The sequence below is a fragment of the Tympanuchus pallidicinctus genome, unplaced genomic scaffold (genome assembly GCF_026119805.1).
Source record: "Tympanuchus pallidicinctus isolate F22 unplaced genomic scaffold, pur_lepc_1.0 scaffold20, whole genome shotgun sequence".
Lineage (NCBI taxonomy): Eukaryota > Metazoa > Chordata > Aves > Galliformes > Phasianidae > Tympanuchus > Tympanuchus pallidicinctus.
In genome coordinates, this window is record NW_026294722.1 from 736,864 (window position 1) to 751,792 (window position 14,929).

Here is a 14,929-nt window from a genome sequence, read left to right on the forward strand (position 1 = left end):
CTGAAGCAGTCTGCGGGCTCTTCCGCTCAATATGTGCACTCAGAAAAGGCATCCAGCCACTCCAAATCAAAGGAAAAACCCAAACAATGTGACAAATGCTTCCTAATACTTGTTTTCCATTAAGACTGGAGAGAAAGGCTAGAATGTGGCATGCAAAGACCAGAAATACTACTTGCTTTCCCTAACTCCATCTTTTCCACATGACAAACACTTCCTCCCCACAAAGCTCCTCCATCTTTGCTCCCTCCAGTTCTCTCACAAGCAGTGCAGCCCCCAGCCCCCACCGGGGCTCCCAGTGCCCACACCGGAGCTCTGGGACTCAGCACCAGCTCCTGGTTTTCTATAACTCTGCTCTCATGAGCCAGAAAGGTGTTTCAAGGAGTTAAGCAAAATCTGTCCTTGGCAGCAGTAACAAAAATTGCAGCCACGTATACTTGCAGCAGCCTCCGCACAGAGCATAACTGGAAATACATTGTGTTGCCATTTCAGGGAACTGGAGAATGGAAGGACTCCTTTTCCACATAGTTGGATGAGAGCTTGCCCTTGGCAGCACTCTGCTTTCATAAACTTCAGAAGTATGTGAATGCTGGACTACCTGGGTACTTGGGGACGAGAAATCCAAAAACAAAGCTAAGAATACTTTTTAGTGCAATACAAACTACGATTCAAAAAGCGCTTAGCGTAACTCCCAGTGTTTAAATCTGCTGCAGATCTGATACGTAGTTTCCAAGTTTCAGTTTCTCCTTACAGTGTCCCATTGTATTCCCTGCACCGTAACGCGGGGCGTCGGATGATGTTCCGAGCTGAGAAAAGATACAGACACTTCTCAGAACTGCACTGACTGCTAACTGTCGGTAGGACCACCCGACGTGTAGCCACATCTGTAAAACTGCAGCACGCTCCTATTAAACAGTTCTAAAGAAAAAGAGGTAGGGCAGGGTTTGTTAAAAATGCTGCACTTCAGCAGCTGAAACTCAGAGGAAATACAAATCTGTGCTGTCTTAAAAACCAAAGAGTCCTGACGGTCCATGTGGCAAGCATCAGAAATTTAGCAGGCAACCAGGACTCGCACGTGGACTTTATCCAAGCGCTTTCAAATGAGCTCAGACTGCAGTGGATGAGCTGCTCAGCCTGAGGTGCGGGGAGTGCTGGGAGAGAAGAAGGAACGGGAGGCGGTGGAGGGGGGAAATATTCCGGCACTTCCTGTGAGGGACGCACTTGCACACACTACCATTCAATTTTGGGGTCAGGTTGAGTCAGAGAGATTACCCCCCAATTTCAGGCTTAAAGCGGTTTGGCAAGAAAGGACAATGGAAAAATTGCTCATATCTCCACGTTCCCATTAAGTTCTGTAGTCTGCTGTGCAAACCAAAGGAATGCGCGTATCATAGTTTAAAAAAATAGATTAAGCCAGTAGTGGAAAAGAAGCTCTAGGATATTATTATCCTTGGCTGTTTCCAAAAAATGAATGATGAAACATTTCAGTTAGAATATCTATTGGAATGTTATAAAAGAGTGCTCCAATTATGTCAGTGTCCCATCTGTGAATGCGATTTCTGCCCTGTAAGAGAGACTCGGAGGTGATTCACTGGCTGTGAGCTGCTGTAACCGTCTCGCCACGCGTGCTGGCCCGCAGGAAGGGGCTGCCTCGAGAGGCAGAGCAGCAGGAATGTGGGAAAACGGGATGACAGAGGGACTCAGTCACCTGATGAAAACCTCTGCTGTGTCCGTGTCCTGCTGACATTTGCAGAAGCTCAAGGGAGCACAGCCAGAGCAGCACCATCCTTTTGCAAACAGCCACGTACAGATTTCGTTCCCCACTCTGAGCCAGCTCTAATTGTAAAATGGGGCTAGAGCCCAGAATTATTAACGCTTTCTTACACACCCTACATTAATGAAACTCCTGCACTGTTTTGTGGGTGCAGGAATCCTCCCAGACCCAGAGCAAGATCCTGAAAGTGCCACGTGCTATTTATTCCCAGCAGTTTCAAGCAGCTGTATCCTTAAGGACGGGCTGGGAGCAGAAATGACACAACGGTGAGTTGCTGTCAGAATCCACTCCCACCGCCGCTGTGCCACTGACAGGAGCAGGAACTTTGCCTAAGGAGAAGCAGGCACCCGGGCCCAGGAGTGCAATCCCAGAGCACCTCCGGGCTCTGCCGTGTGACTGCACTGCTGCAGCGGCTGCTGTGCTCTCAGATATTTGATCTGGAAAACAAGTCGGTGCTTTTTGCTTCGGTTTGTGACTGCAGGGCATTGCGGTACTGCTGGGGAAAGTGGGGACGCACGATAATAGAAGACATTCGGCAGCTGCTGTCAGAGTGCTGCCTGGTAGGTGGTTACCCTATAGGTGAGAGCGTGACGTTGCTTAGGAGAAAAAGGATCCCATCTTTCACCTTCCTTCTTTCTCTGCAGCAAAATAAGTTCTCCGGGTTGTTGTGAGAGTGACTAAGAGTGGCTGAGGTGCTCGGGAGAGAGGAGTCGTGGCCGGAGAAAACCGAGGACCCAGGAGACAAAGTGATGGCCTGATCCTAAGGCGGTGCAAAGCCCGTCAGCGCCTCTCCATTGGCTCTACCGAGTTCTCGGATGAGCCCTTTTGGGTGCGTGTGTTAATGAGTGTATTTTGGCAGGTGCCTGGGGAGCTTGCTAAGGCAGGGAAAAAAAAGAAATAGCCGCCACTACGAGCCTTGCCAGCACAGCCCCATGGAAGCGGCCGCGTCCCTCACGCGCATCCCCGATCCCGCACGGGGCGGCCGCGGGGCTCAGCAGGCACAGCCGGCGGCGGGGAGCGGAGCGGGACGGAATCGAAAATGGAACGAGTCCGCAGAAAAGCGCTTCCATCCTCCACCTCCTGCCCCCTAGCGCAGCTCCGCTATCAAAAATAGCGACTCACCTGCGCACCCCTCCCCGCCCGGGCCTCGGGGTGAGGTGCCGAGCGGGCAGGGGGCTGCAGGGCCGGGGAAGCAGCCAGCGCCCCGCGTTCCGTCCGAGAGCGGGGCTGCGGGGCCTTTCCTAGCGCGGAGCATCCTCCGCCCGGCTCCGCTCGGAGCTCCGGGCACAGCTGCTCCCGCGGTCGCGCTCCCTGAGAGCCGCAGCCCCCGCAGGGCCGCCCCGCGTTCCTCCCCGCGTCCCCACGCACGGCCGCTCCCGGCGCCGCGCCCTCCCCCGGGGCCCGCAGCCGCCCTCGCCGTCGCGAGGGAAGCCGGAGCGTGCCGCGGTGCCCCCGGCCTCCGCCCCGACGGGAGAGGGGGGATCTCGGCGGCGGAAGCGGGCCGGCGGCTAGGGGACCGAGCGGACCCCGGCGCCGGCGCTGACAGCGGCGCAGACTCCTCCTATCGCCGCGCTTAACTCTTCCCTCCACCGGCACCGAGACGCCGCGGCGAGGGCGGGGGAGCGGAGTGCGTCCCCCCGTGAATCTCCGGAGCCCTCGGGCAGACTCGCCCCGATCGGGGCCGCCCCCGGAGAGCTCCGAGCCCGCGGCCCCCCGCGCCCCCCGCCCGCGGCGCTGCCCGGAGCCGCCCGTCCGAGCTCAGCGCCGCCCCCGCCGACGGCGGACCCGGGGAAGCCGCCTGCGGAGCCCTGAGATCCAGCCCCGGGCAGGGGGCGGAAGGGTTAAGCGGCCCGGAGGTTTGACAGCGAGCCTCCTCGGGTGATGGCTTGGAAGAGGAGAGCCTCTCTGGCTGAGGTTTAAAGGAGGTTTCTCCAGACAGCTTTGTATCGCCTTCAAACCGAACCCAAACCCCGTCCGGTCCCTTCCTGCCACGACACCCCACTGCCCACCCGGCCGCGCTGCCAGTGGCAGAACGGAGCGCCGGGGCCGCGGGGTGAGCGGGGTGAGCGCTGGGAAGGGGAAAGACACAGAGACACACAGCACACACACACAGCACCCCAGCAAGACCCTACCTTGATCCATAGACCTCATGATGTGGTGGTAACGAAGCAGCCTGCAGGCAGTTTCTCTCTGCATCGGGAATTTAAATTAAAAAAAAAAATAAAAAATAAAAAATAAAAAAAAATTATCAGTTGAAAAAAGAAGAGGAAAAAAGTCTTCTTTAAACCATGTTCGACCGGTGCTGCCCAGACAGAGGGAACCCCTCCTGCTTGCCTCCTCTGTAAGCGTTTGGAGGTGCTAAGAGGGATCCGAACTGGGCTGAGCTTGTTCCTGAAGTGAAGTCAGTTCTCTGCTCTGAGATGAGGGTTACTAGAGAGGGAAAGGCCACTTCCTTCCCTGCTCCGAGTGTTTATAGTCTTTGAATGCTGTAAAATAACGGGATTCCCTCACTGTTTCCTCCTGTTTATCCCAGTGCCATGGAAACCCCTGGATCGCCTCCATCTCCCAAACCGAGGGCTTTCCTGCAAACTTCACACTCAGGAATCCATGACGTCTCCCAGCTCCGAGCCAAGGCAGCTCTGCGGCTTTCTCAGTCTGCAGCACAAGCACTTAATTGTTGAGCAGAAAGCTAGAGAGCGAGAAAGAAAGAAATATGGATGATGTTAAAAATCCCAGTGTGTGCTTTTTAAACAAAACTCGCAGGCACTGCAAAGCCTTTCAAAGCAACGGGGCTTCTGTGCAGAAGTTTTCCTTCTTCCCAGCAGAGACGAGCTCGGGCTGCTGCTGCTTTTACCTTTGAATAAATCATTGAGAGAACTCGAGTCCCAAGCTCATATTTACGACTTTTAAATTTGCCAGCACCCTATTAATACCCATCAAGTCTTTCTTCATGCAGAAGACGAAAAGAAAAAAGAAATAAGGGTTAATTTGTTTGGTGGCGTTTCACAGAACTCTCTGCTTCTATTTTTGGATCCATTTAGAAGAGAGAGGAGCAACCCCACAGCTTTCCATTGATACACGTGGAGCTCAGCAAGAAAGAAATAGCCAAGGAAGCCTCTGAAACCAAGACAACGCGGGTGTGTTTACACGTACTATGTATAAACAGGAAAATAAAGCAAAAGAAAACAGGAAAATAAAGTCAAAGATGTTGCGAGCCATGTGCTGCCTACAACAGATAGTTTTCACTGCCACGTTAATGAGCATCTGCCTCTTCGTTCTGTGCTGGTGCAGAGCCTGCATGCGCCTGGGCTCGCGGGTGTTTCTCCCCAGAAGCGATCCTGAGCTCCAGGAAGGACAGCAGCGCTCAGCCCCACCGCGCCGCGCTGCGAGCCGGGGTGGCTGCCGGGGTCAGCTGGAGCCCTGGGCAGCAGCGGGGAGTGAGTCACTGCAGCGGGACTTGGCCGGCGCAGCGCAGAGGGCTGCCTGGCACCCGCGCGCCGTTTCCATTTTTCACTCTCTCAGTCCCAAAATCGACTCGAAGGAGGTATCACAATCAAACTTTCTGCTTCTCTAGTTTGTTGTCTTGCAGGCTAGCAACTGCAGGCAGGCCAGGGAAACTCAGCGCACCTCACTTTCCTAGCCTTTGTCATTTTTGGATGTGCAGGGGCGGAAATACTTTCCCCAGCTCCGCACCCTGTAAATGCAGTGTGCTGCCACTGAACCCGGAGGGTGCTGGGGAGCGCCGTCCCTCCGTACAGCCACCCCGCGGGGCCGAGCATCCCTCCTGCATGCACACCTGAGGGCTCCCAGGGAAACCTTTCCTCTTCCCCCTGCAGAGGATGAACCCATCGCCCCACTGCTCTCTGAGCACCAATGTCGTTTGGAGTCTCCCCTTTGGGCTGCAACCTGGAAGGTTTCCCTTCGCAGCCCACCCTGCACAGCAAAGGCATCGCTGAGCACAGGGTGCAGGATGCAGTGCTGGAGGAAGGAGCAGCCAGCAGAGCAGCACCACAAGGCTGCCGTCACACCTACAGGATTTGCCCTTTCTCAGCCCTGTGCATCCCTGGCATGGTGTGTGATGATGCACCACCGGAGTGGTGGGTGTGGGTGCACCCCAGGCCCCACACAGCTCCCCACAGGATGGAGCTGGTCATGCTGCACCCAGCGACACTGCTCTTTTTCAGACCCCACAGGTTTCAACCCCAAAGCCATCTTAGCACACTCTCCAAGCCAGTTGCAGACCAGATCCCCCATTTGCACCATTTGAAGCAAAGTCAGAGTTGCTCATTTTCTATTTCCAAATATTAAGGGGTGTCTGACAGTACTGCCCTACTTGGACAGGAGCGCAGCATCACCAGTTCTGCAGTGTTCACCATCATACCCCTCCCTGCAGCATTGCCTGCTCACCCCAGCCCCTCTCACTGGGGTCACATCGGCAGCTGAGGAGGAGCTGGAGGGGCTTCAGGCAAAGCACAGCCCTGCAGCAGAGGCAGGGGGGGCACAGGGTCCTGCAGCAGAGCAGGGGAGCAGGAGGTGGGGGGACAGCCTGGGGGGGCTCTGCCAAAGGGTATCCCAGAGCGAGCGGAGAATGGGCCACCCCAATGGAAAGCTTCACCTCATCCCACGCTGAGCTATAATCGGGGGAGCAGTCACGGCTCAGCAGTTATGGCACACAGGTTGGCTTCCCTAGTCTGGACCGTTTAAAAATACAATGTCTTTCTTTTAATAGCTCGGTTTGATCGGCTCCCGCTAGTTCACATGACAGGGTTTTCCTAAAATATCTTCTTCCACCAAGTTTTTTCCAACTTAAAAATGCTGAATCCTGCTACCCAAATTAAACTCAGCTCGAAGCAAAAAAAAAAATAAATAAAGAACGAAGTGAAAGAGGGCTGGCGGCTGCCTCCGGACTGCTAGCATTCCCCAAACCAGCATATGACACAACTGTAAGATTTCCAAGTCTTTTGGAGAGTTCAGCGAGAGAATCCTGTCCTCCACTGGCTGCAGCTTCCCCGCTGAGTTAAACTTTCCTGACGGAACCTTTCTCCATCTGGCTCCGCTCGCAGCGCGTTGTGAGCGGCCGTGGAGGAGAAGGGGGATATAGTTCAAGTCTTATATAACTGTGCAGGCTGGATGCGGGGGCAGAGACTTTCCCTAGAAACGAGAAATTTTTATATATATATAGTTATTTTTAGCTTCCTTTTCAAAGGAAGGCCAAATACCTCCGACTTTCCTTTGCTTTCTTATTTTGGTATCACTAAGGGATTTTATTTTTGGAGGTAAGGAACTATTAATAGCTAATATTTATAACTATTTATTCCCTCTTTAGGAGAATACTTCCTCTTCCTTTCAGGGGCATATTCCGGACCACATCCCTACCCCCCAGCGGCAGCCCCACCGCATGCACGGCACCCCGGGATTCGCAACCAGGACCTTCAGCTTCGGGGATGGAGCGGGGGGGACACACATCTCCCAGCCTTGGTCCATGGGCCAGTTTGGAAACTGCTGCAGCCCCTTTGGGCTGGGCACACAGCTGAGGAGCCGAGCAAGGAGCTCCCTGCCTGGCATGGAGAGCTGTGGTGCTGGGCAGAGCCGGCAGCCAGCTGGGGAGCGACGTGCTGGGTGCCAGGCCAGCCACCCCCCATCCCCAGCATCACTCGCTGCTGAGAGCCACGCGGCCTGCCTGGCTCCGTGCCGTTAATCAGCAATAAAAAAACCAAATTGCTTGTTTAAATAAAAAAATTCACATGCTCTCCAGAAGATAAGACATCAAGGCTTCCTGAGGATGTGCTCACGGGCCATCAGGGCAGCTGCCGGAGAGTTTATCACAATAGACTTCACAGAGACATCTCTGTTTTCCACTTGCAAAGGTATTTCAGGCTCACAACAACAGCACTTTGGACAAAAGCTGATCGGCCTTCCAAAGTAAATACAGTCCTCCCCATCACGTACAGGACACACCGGCGACGTGCTGTGGGCACAGCCCTGCGTGGCCGCTGGAATCAGGTGCCCGCTGTGCCCTCACTTCTCCTCACCACACTGAGCACAGGCCGAGCAGCACAGCACCGCAGCACAGCACCGCAGCACAGCACTGCAGCACAGCCTGCCTGCTGCACACTGGCATCTCTCTCCATTTCTGTAACGGCCCCGGAGCGCCGTGACACCAGCAAGCACTTAACCAACCAAAGCCTGTTCTGACAATGCACTTGTCTGAATAAAGTATTCGCACACTTAATTAAGTTGCAAGCAGAGTGTCTGATCTCGTAATGATCTCCACGTGGCTCAGGAACGCACGCAGCTCTCGCAGGCTGCAATCAGAGCGGCTAGGATTGTCCTCATCTGAACATCTTCTCCAAAAGAAAAAGAGCTTTTCATCTACAATGAAAGCTGCTCAATTTTTTTTTCTACAACATCCAGTGAGCTGAAAGGCTATTTTTTGAGTCACAATGATTTTCTTTCCTAAGAACTGGCCTTTAGCGAAAGGATTCTGTTTGTGAATATTAAAACTAGTTTTTGTAAGTAAAGAGTGATTTTTATTTTTGCCCCTCAACAAAGGCAGCTTCAGCAAACAAAACCACAAATAAGAAAGATGTTGAAGAAAGTGTAGAGAACATTCTTTCTCTTCCCCCTCCCCTCAAAAATTTCCTGTAAAGGAAAAAATAAATGTCTTTCTCCTCACTCACAGAACAATAGAGCCCCACTCTCACTGCCTTTAGTCAGGCAGCTCTTGAATTAGCATCCTCTTAAGGGATGTGAGGATGTAATTATTGCAGCTGACCCCACACAATCCCATCCTAGGCTGCAGTCTTCCGTTTTCCCCATTACCACGTCTGTTGCCTACAGTTCTCAGGATTCCAGATGGAGCAAAACACGTTTGCAAAGCAGTCACACAGCAGCACAACGCCATGTACACAGCAGTGCCACCATCCCCACATCAGGGTGCAAGCAAAAGTACCACCGGATCTGCACCTGCAGCTGCACCAAAACCTGTTCTGAACTTCAGCCTCCTGAAAAACCCGGTCTTTTCCTTTTTTCTTCTCTCAGGCGAAAGCCAAACCTCTTTTCTCCAAGCAGCATCACAGGCCTCGTTCCCTGAGGCTGGCCCCATGGGCACCCTGCAGCCCCACAGCCACCGCATGGCCCGGCTGGTCGCTCTGCAATGAGCCCATGCTGGGTCTTGAACGAGGGCTTTAAGGGTGTGTGTTGAGAGAAAGGGGAGTGCAGGTGGAGCAGGAGCTGTGCAAGCAGCACCCAGACACAACAGCTCGAAGATAAGAGCAATGGACGGATTTACTGTGCAGATGGCTCTAGATCTTCTCCACAACCGACGTTCTCCTGGTGCACTCAATTAGCAAAATCGTACAGCGACGGATGTTTATGCACCATGATTTATGCTTCTATCCAAACATCAAACATTGCTCTCAGGGAACACTTAAGCCTTCCACATTGGCACTGCCTTACAAACCACTATCAGTGATGAGGTTAGCAGCTCCAAGGCCCTCTGCAAGCAAGCACAAAGGATAAAATTGAACTTCCTTTTAAGAGCAAGACTAAACAAGCAATTAAGAGTCCAGGATGAGACCATAAAGACGCTGGTTTCGTGCCTGAGACGTTTTCTCTTTAAAATTATAAAGCCATTGGGTGTTCTTCGTTTCTGTCTCCCAGATTTTGAAGGTGAGGTTGAGAAGAGTGAGAGATCTGAAAGGAGCGATTATGCACTGCAGTAATTGGAGGAACATCAGTCACGTCTGGGAGTTGGAGAGGTGCTTCTCTGTGCAAGGAAAGGCAGCAAACAACACGTTGCATTTACCTGCTCCTTTCAGTGCTTGTGCTGCCGGAGCTGCAGTCACCAGCTGCATTCTAAGATCCTCAGCTAACAGCTGCACAGGGAACAGCACGCCTCACACCCCACCATGCTGCTACCTGGGAAGTTCCCTTTGCTGGCCAAATCAGGATTAGAAATGGTTCTTAACCTCCTGCCCTGCACAGTGAACACAGTGCACAGCGGAGCACAGAGATCCCATCCCAGGGCGCTGGGACCCAGCAGGACCTGGGGCAGCAATGCTGCAGAGCTGTTGGGGAAGGGAACCACTGAGGGATTCTCTCATGCAGTGTCAGAGCAAGTCGTAAATTTAAGTGACATCTCATACCTAAGGACAACCGCTTGCCATCAGGGTGCTGGCAGTAATACAGCTGTAAATAGGTGGCATTTGTTACATTAAGGCAGAAGTTGGTTCATTAATAACAACAACAAACTAATGCAGGTAGGCACCTGCACGGTGGGTTAGGGATGGAAACACTGATGCTGTCGTTCACCTTATCACATGATGGCTGAACTAAATAATGATAATGAAGGAAGGCTACGCAGGTGGTTCTACACCTTCAGTATGGCTGCCAGCGCTGGGAATCTGATATCACATCCCAGGCACAATTTACGACTCATTACTGCAGCTCTGGCCACACCCGGCAGCTAATCTAAAATTTCACACGTTTAATGAACTTCATACTTGAAATATGTGGTCTGTAAAATCTGATTTACACCGTTGTTAAAGTGGTTGGTGTTTGAAAGAAAGTGTATTTTTAAGTGTGTATTTGTGCACAAAGATTTTTTTCCTAAAAACCCCAAACCCAGGCACTAATTTACTCCAAAGCATATAAAATGTTCCCTGCAGCGTAATTTCTAGCGCAGTATTTCTTTCAGCACCTCAGATTTACTCCCTATGTTCCTTCAGGACCAACTGCATTCAGTTACAGAAAGGAGCAGAAAGCGCTCGCAACGTCACTGCAGGTACTGGGGGCAGTAAGTTACCCTGACAGTCGGCTTGTGATGGAGTGCAGGGGCTGTAATTAGTGCTTACCTGTCACCATCATAAAAACGCTGCATTTGGTCAGTTCCTGCCTCAGCCATACAAGAGGTACCTCGCAATCCCAGTTCATTCCACCGCGTTAGCTTTTTATTGGATGTTAACACCTGATATTTCCTTCAGGCTCTGGTTTTACTGAAGGCTTTGTCACATTACGTTCTTCCAAGGCAGAATGGGAACAGGAGCTGAAATAAAGGGGAGAGGGAGCACTTATAAATCTCTGCCCACACGCATCCTTGTGGGGAAAGATCCCAGAAGACGCAGAGGCTGCTGAAGGAAATAGCTGTCACTCAGATGTGAAATACAAGACGTTTCTTTCTGTTGAAGACTATTTATGGTGAACAGTGCACCTGTAAAAATTAGTTCCACACTTCAGTAACAAGGAGAATTAGGCTGGGACTCCAACAAAAGCTGCCGGGTTCCCTGGAGGTGCAGAGCAGCGCAGCCCCAGCAGAGCACACACTGTGTGCTTCTCTCCGAGTTCAGAAGGATTTTCTCCCTGAGGCCTCAGCATTGCAAATAGCAATTTTACTTTACAAATTTGTTTCCTGGATCATTTCTCCTTGTGTATAGGAAAGATCAGATGTCAAAATGCAATCAGCAGGAGGCCTGAAGCTGCCTAGGAGCAGAAGTGGGCAGCTTTGAATAACACTTCTGCCCAGAGACAGCTGCCTGATCAATTCTGGGACAAATTTCAACCTAAAATGCAAACTGTCACATGGGTTTGGTTATCTGGATCCAGCTAAAAGGCAGCAGTGCATTCTGACAAACAAGTAAAAGGATGCTGAAGACTGGAAAGAGGCGTATCTGGAGAAGGAAAATAGCTGGGCTCGGATAACATCTAACCCAGGTCTTTGTAAAACATCTTCATTTTACAGCCCAGCTGTCAGAGTGGAGGAGTTCCAAATTCCTGTGCCACACTGCACATCACTGATAAATGCCTCTGTGGAATGGTTCATTTGTGACCATGGTAGCAAGGGGTCCTACACAAAACTGGTCTTCTCCTCTGGGGATTTTATGTACCTTGGACACAGGCAAACAGAGAGGAGGGGAAGAACAGTGTTAAGTTTCCAGCTCAAACTTCAGTGGAAAAATTGCTTGCCCAAGTTTAATTTTATTCACCTTTGCCTTAAAATCACTTATCTGTTTGTCACTGGTTTTGAATTGCTGCAGGGTTGAGTGAAGCCAAGACGACCTACTAAATATTTAAAGCTATATTAATGAATATTGGGATGCAACGGTTCCAATTACTTTCAAAAATTAAGGAAAGAACTGCGTGTGCAGCCTGAGTGGTTTGTGACCCCCTGAGCGCTCTGTGGGACCGGAGGGCAGCGAGCACGGCTGGGTTTCCCTGGACTCACTCACCACAAGAGCAGCTCCAGAAGCACAGCTCTCCTTGCTGGCTCATGCTAAGGAAGCCTTGGCAAGAGAGAAGTTAAAATGCTGGCTGCTTTTTGCTGGGACTCTGAAGCTCCACAGCTTGTGGCTGCTGGATGTCAAACTTATGAACAGCATGAAGCCTAACAGAGACATGGCTGGGGAGAGCTGTAGATGCTTCCAGCACCACCTCCACAGTAAAGGAGGGTCCCACCTCAGCAGACACCCGCTGGCAGCAGCACCTCCACCACCACAGCTCTGCTCTCTTCTCAGAGGTCAGATCCTGCAGAGTGAGATGGAAGGGAACACGACGTTATGAGAGCAACCTGCTCCAGCTCCCAGCTTCAGACCAACCCCAGCTGCAGGGGGAATGGGCTAACATGGGGCCCAGCCCTGTAGGCACAGCGAGGTACTTGGAAGCACAGGATCACCATCTGCAGAGGTAACACTGATCCTTATAAAGGGGAATCCTGCATCCCCTGCCTTTTCCATGGGCTGTGTTTCTGTTCATGGCATCGCCACTGTTGGAACAATGAACGTGCTCCGTCAGCACTGTTCTGCAGCACTTTATCTAATGGCTACACTAAGCCTCATTTTAAATATCTGTAGCAATTTGCATCACTTTTTGACAAGTCACACGTTGCTGAAACCCAGCACTGTACAAAATGAATCAGAAGTGACATGTCTTAAAAATGCAAGAGCCAGCACAGGACAGATCCATGTCCAACAGCAGAGAAATGTAACGCCTACAGCAGAGCCACAGCACAGCTCGTTTGGAGCAGATGTGCAACACATGGGCAAACGTTCCGTGTGGTGGAACGATGAGTGCAGAGCTGCCCCATCCCACGTGCCCAGCAAGGTGTGTGCTGCAGGAGTGCCTCGGGATGGGGAGCAGGAGCACGCAGCACCATCAATCCACCTCTCTTCGTGCTCTTAATTTATATTGCGAGTAATTCGACTTTCGCCTTGGTAAACAAGTTTCTGGATATGGTTAAGCTACTCAGAGTGTACATTAAAATAAAATCTGGTTCACATAAAAGGACAAATGAGAATGACTATTACCCCCATCTTTAATGCGCTAAATTCTTTTGCACAGATTGTTCTTGTTACTACTTCTTTCTGTGAGAGAATCTGAGCAGCACACAATATTCTCCTTACGTGCAGTTTCAACAAGCCCAGAGAAGGAGGCTTTAAAGTGGGAATGCAATGATTTGAAAGCCCTTTTGTGTAACCCGCTCAGCCAGTAACAGTTAGGTCCTATGCCACAAAGGGAGAAAGAGCAGAGAGGGAAGGACATTCTTCTGAAGGCTGGGTCTTGCAAGTCAGAAACCATCTGCACCTTTAGCTACAAGAAGCAGAAACTCAGAGGTTCACAGTGTGACCCAAAAAACTCCTCCAGCCCAAGATTTTGAGGCAAGGAAATGCTTGTGGCCCCAGAAAACCACAGCACCCAGCAGGCATTAGGCTGATGCCAGTTTTGGTACTGACCTCACGTAGGATGGACCAGGATTCAGTGCTGCTAATCATTGCTGAGTACAATGGAAAAATGCAGATTTTTCTTCTTATTACACCTTTTTGCAGCTACAGCAAAGCCATTCCTGCAGGTAATTGCTGCTCACATTTCTCAAACTCACCGCATTACCACAGGGTTGCAGAACATTGGTGCAGGCTCCATTCCAAGACAGAGAAACGCAGCAAAATGCAGCCATTGGATTGCGATTTATCAGAACTCCATGTAACAGAACAGCATTTTGTTTTGCTTTAAAGCCTGCAATCACATTCCTAATTTAAAAGCAACCATTTGGATACTCTGTGGAGTAAGTATCTTTCCTCTGAGATTGACTTCAAGGTGGGAAAGAAGTCTGATAATCAAAATCAGATTTGCGCTCCATGCTCCAGTGTGGGTGTTGGGCCTGGCCCAGAGAACTCCTCTGCCTGGTCCCATTTCCTACCTGTGAAACAGGAAGCTCAGCACCACCTTCCTGGGAAACAGTTGTTACAGCAGGGATATTTAATGCCACGCTAATGCAGCAGAGATGCAGAGTGCATGTACAGATGTCACTACTTGATCCACCAGGAGATGAGGGCACTCCGACACTTTTCTTCTCTGAAATGGTTGAAGGTAATGTTCTACAGGTTCTCACGCCACACACCAGGCTCGGGGCCGCACTATGATACCCAATTACCAGCCAGCACCTTTTTTTTTTTCCTCCTCCTCCCTTTAAAAGAAAAAAAAAAAGACAAGCATATAATAATACAACCACAACTTGAAAAATCAGGCCACTGGCATCCTTTGGTGAAGCTTAGGCTGAAAACTTATCCCAGGATGCGTGATCTTCCAAAAATCTGCCAACCCCTGCAGTGTTCAAACTGCTGGTATGACCACAGCCACATGAAGAATGAAATTAAGCCCCATGGAAATCTTTGACATTTCTACTATTATGCAATGTTTGGGTGAAAAAAAAAAATGGAGAAATTCTCCTTCGCTTTCCAGAGCAAGTTTAGAAAAACTATTTCTAACTTTTTTAAATTACACATTTCACCATTAAAAGAAACCGTCATAAATTAAAAGAACCACTAAGTAGGGCTTATGTAACCCATTTAGGGTGGGAAATTGGGAACACTTGGGAGAGAAGTCTGTTCTGTAATTTCTGGAGCCTACGACATTCATCTGATGTGCACAAACATCAGAGAAACTGCTGATTTAATGTTTGCATTAGCATTGCACACAAGAGTTAATGTTGAGAGGGAGTGCGATGCTGGCATCCGTGTCCTACAGAATCTAAAGGGAACTTTTTAACATAGATGTAATTGTCTGAGGGACAGTTTGTCGTAGATTTACTTTGTTTCTGATATGAAAGCTGCCTTTCTTTTTGCTTGAAAGAAGGCTTACAGCTTGTGGAGGGCTCACACCCAGCCC

At 50.7% G+C, this 14,929-nt stretch overlaps 1 protein-coding gene across 2 annotated transcripts in view; it reads right to left on the minus strand.

Annotated features, from left to right (window-relative positions):
* The window catches only part of NFATC2 (nuclear factor of activated T cells 2), a 99,034-nt gene extending 84,167 nt beyond the window's left edge, over positions 1-14,867 (minus strand). For both annotated transcript variants that reach the window (XM_052683420.1, XM_052683419.1), the window contains exons 1-3: positions 13,962-14,867; positions 10,627-10,817; positions 3,904-4,460 (exon numbers count right to left, since the gene is read on the minus strand). Coding sequence is in view for 1 of the 2 variants with exons in the window: in XM_052683419.1 (XP_052539379.1) it covers positions 3,904-3,967 (64 nt within the window). In the remaining variant the exon portion in view is untranslated. The remainder of the gene's footprint in view (positions 1-3,903; positions 4,461-10,626; positions 10,818-13,961) is intronic.
* Between the last annotated feature and the right edge of the window lie 62 nt (positions 14,868-14,929).